The sequence below is a fragment of the Chlorella variabilis genome (assembly GCF_000147415.1).
Source record: "Chlorella variabilis unplaced genomic scaffold CHLNCscaffold_7, whole genome shotgun sequence".
Classification (NCBI taxonomy): domain Eukaryota; kingdom Viridiplantae; phylum Chlorophyta; class Trebouxiophyceae; order Chlorellales; family Chlorellaceae; genus Chlorella; species Chlorella variabilis.
In genome coordinates this window covers 1200838-1202736 of record NW_005435081.1, presented here as the reverse complement: position 1 = coordinate 1202736, position 1899 = coordinate 1200838, and the positions used below count along the sequence as shown (strand labels likewise).

Below are 1899 nucleotides of genomic sequence, written 5' to 3'. Positions count from 1 at the left end.
GCGGGGGGGCGTGTGCGGGGTGGCGCGTGCGGGGGGCGTGTGCGGGGTGGGAGGCAGGCAGCGGCGTGGCGCAGGAAGCAGCGGCCGGCGGCTCTGCCGTGTGCCGCCGGCTGGAGGGCCGCCCCGGCGTCCGCGCGCCGCGGGCCGGCTCCGTCCTCCCGGCGCTGTTGTGTGATGGTGTGGTGTGCCGCCGCCCTGTGCCGCTGCCTGTACCGGCTGTACCGCAGGAAGTACGGCAGCGACCAGGCCACCCACAACTACATGCTCCACTACCTGGGCCCCCGCGGCCGCCTCAAGTTCCCGTACCACATGCGCCGCAACTGGGACTCGCCCGTACACACGGCGGGTGCGCGGCGCGGGGCAGGGCTGGCGGGGTGGGGTGGGAGCGGCGGGCAGGGCCTTCCTACCACCATCCCTGTCCCCTCCCCGTCTCCCTCCCTCCCGCCCTGTCTCCCTCCCTGCAGCACAGACACGCACACACGCACCCTCCCCCCCCCATGCCACCGCTGCCGCAGGCTACGGCTGGCCCATCGTGATTGACAAGGACGGCGTGTACCGCCGCGTGAACGGCAGCGTACCGCCCATTGTGCACCAGTACGACCGCGCCTTTGAGGCCACCAAGGTGTGCCCTGGTTCTGCCTGCATCCCTGGGGCCTGGTGTGCCCGCGGCTGCGCGGGGGCTGCGCGGGGGCGGCCCGCCCGGAAGCCTGGGTGGCGGCAAGGCGGCTCTGCGCGCGCGCCTGGGCAGCTGGCACTCAGCTCGGCAGCTTAGTCGGCGGGCCGGCCCGGCCTGGGCCCGGCCTGCCATCGCCCTGCTTGCCACCCGCACCGGCACCACCACCTTCCACCGCCCACCCACCGTGCACCACCGCCTGCCTCTCACAACTCCTGCCTCGCCCCCTTCCCTGCCCTGCCCTCGCCTCCGCCCTGCAGGTCTATCTGGCCATGTACCCGCTGCGGAGCGAGGAGTATGTGTGGCAGGGCCCCGACTGCGTGAAGAACCTGCTCCTCGACTCCGTCAAGCAGTGCCCCCCCGAGGATGGCAAGGGCGGGGACAAGGGCAAGGCCGAGGGCGGCAAGCCCGCGGCGCAGGCGGCGCAGGCGGACAAGGAGGCGGCGGCGGCCGAGGCTGCGATGGAGGCTGAGGCAGCGGCAGAGGAGGCGAGATAGAAGTTCAAAGGAACTCAACCAGCCCTTGCAAACTCAAAACACTGACTCCTGTCCCCTCCTGACTCATGCACCTCTCCTTGTGGTCGTGGATGTGCCCCCTTCCCCGAACTATAAACATGTATGATACATCCCCTTGGCTGGCACCGGCCTGCCACATGGCAGCCTCAGAGCCGAGACCCCCGGCAGGATGCAAGCACATGATCACACAACCGTGACACTGTCGCATTCGAATCATGGACAATTCAATCAGAATGTGTCCCAACAGAACTGCCAACTGCTGCAGGCACTCTCCACCCGGGCCATGGCTGACGGCCCCGGCGCCTCGTCGCTGCCGCAGGCAGAGCTGGTCTTCCTGCCTGCCTGCCCTGCGCTGCTGCCGCTTGCCTTCCCTCATCTGACCCTGTGCAGCCTTCGCAGCCGGTGGCTCTACTCCGGCGGCATGTCCAGGGAAATGAAGCGGTACCGTCTGCTGCACTCCTCTGGACCCTTCCTGTACAGCTGCAGCCTGGCAGCAGCCTCCCTCCAGTTCTAAACTCCACTTTTGCCACAGCACCCATGGGGGTTCCGGCTTGTGTAACGTTACCAAGACAAGGCTGCAAAGACAAATGCACAGCTGCCAGCAGGCGTGGCAGCGGGGAAATCAGAAAGGTGGCGGGAGAGAGGAAAGGGTGGCAGACAACAAGGTGTTTTGGTGAAGGGAGCAGCGCATCAGAGAGGTTGAGGTGGGGA

General features: G+C 68.0%; 1 protein-coding gene across 1 annotated transcript in view; it reads left to right on the top strand.

Moving 5' to 3' along the window:
• The window catches only part of CHLNCDRAFT_57525 (hypothetical protein), a gene marked incomplete at its 3' end in the record, with an annotated part of 2742 nt that extends 1572 nt beyond the window's left edge, over nucleotides 1–1170 (top strand). Inside the window, exons 4-6 of the mRNA XM_005848876.1 lie at nucleotides 228–346; nucleotides 516–622; nucleotides 934–1170. Of these exons, the coding sequence (XP_005848938.1) occupies nucleotides 228–346; nucleotides 516–622; nucleotides 934–1170 (463 nt within the window). The remainder of the gene's footprint in view (nucleotides 1–227; nucleotides 347–515; nucleotides 623–933) is intronic.
• Between the last annotated feature and the right edge of the window lie 729 nt (nucleotides 1171–1899).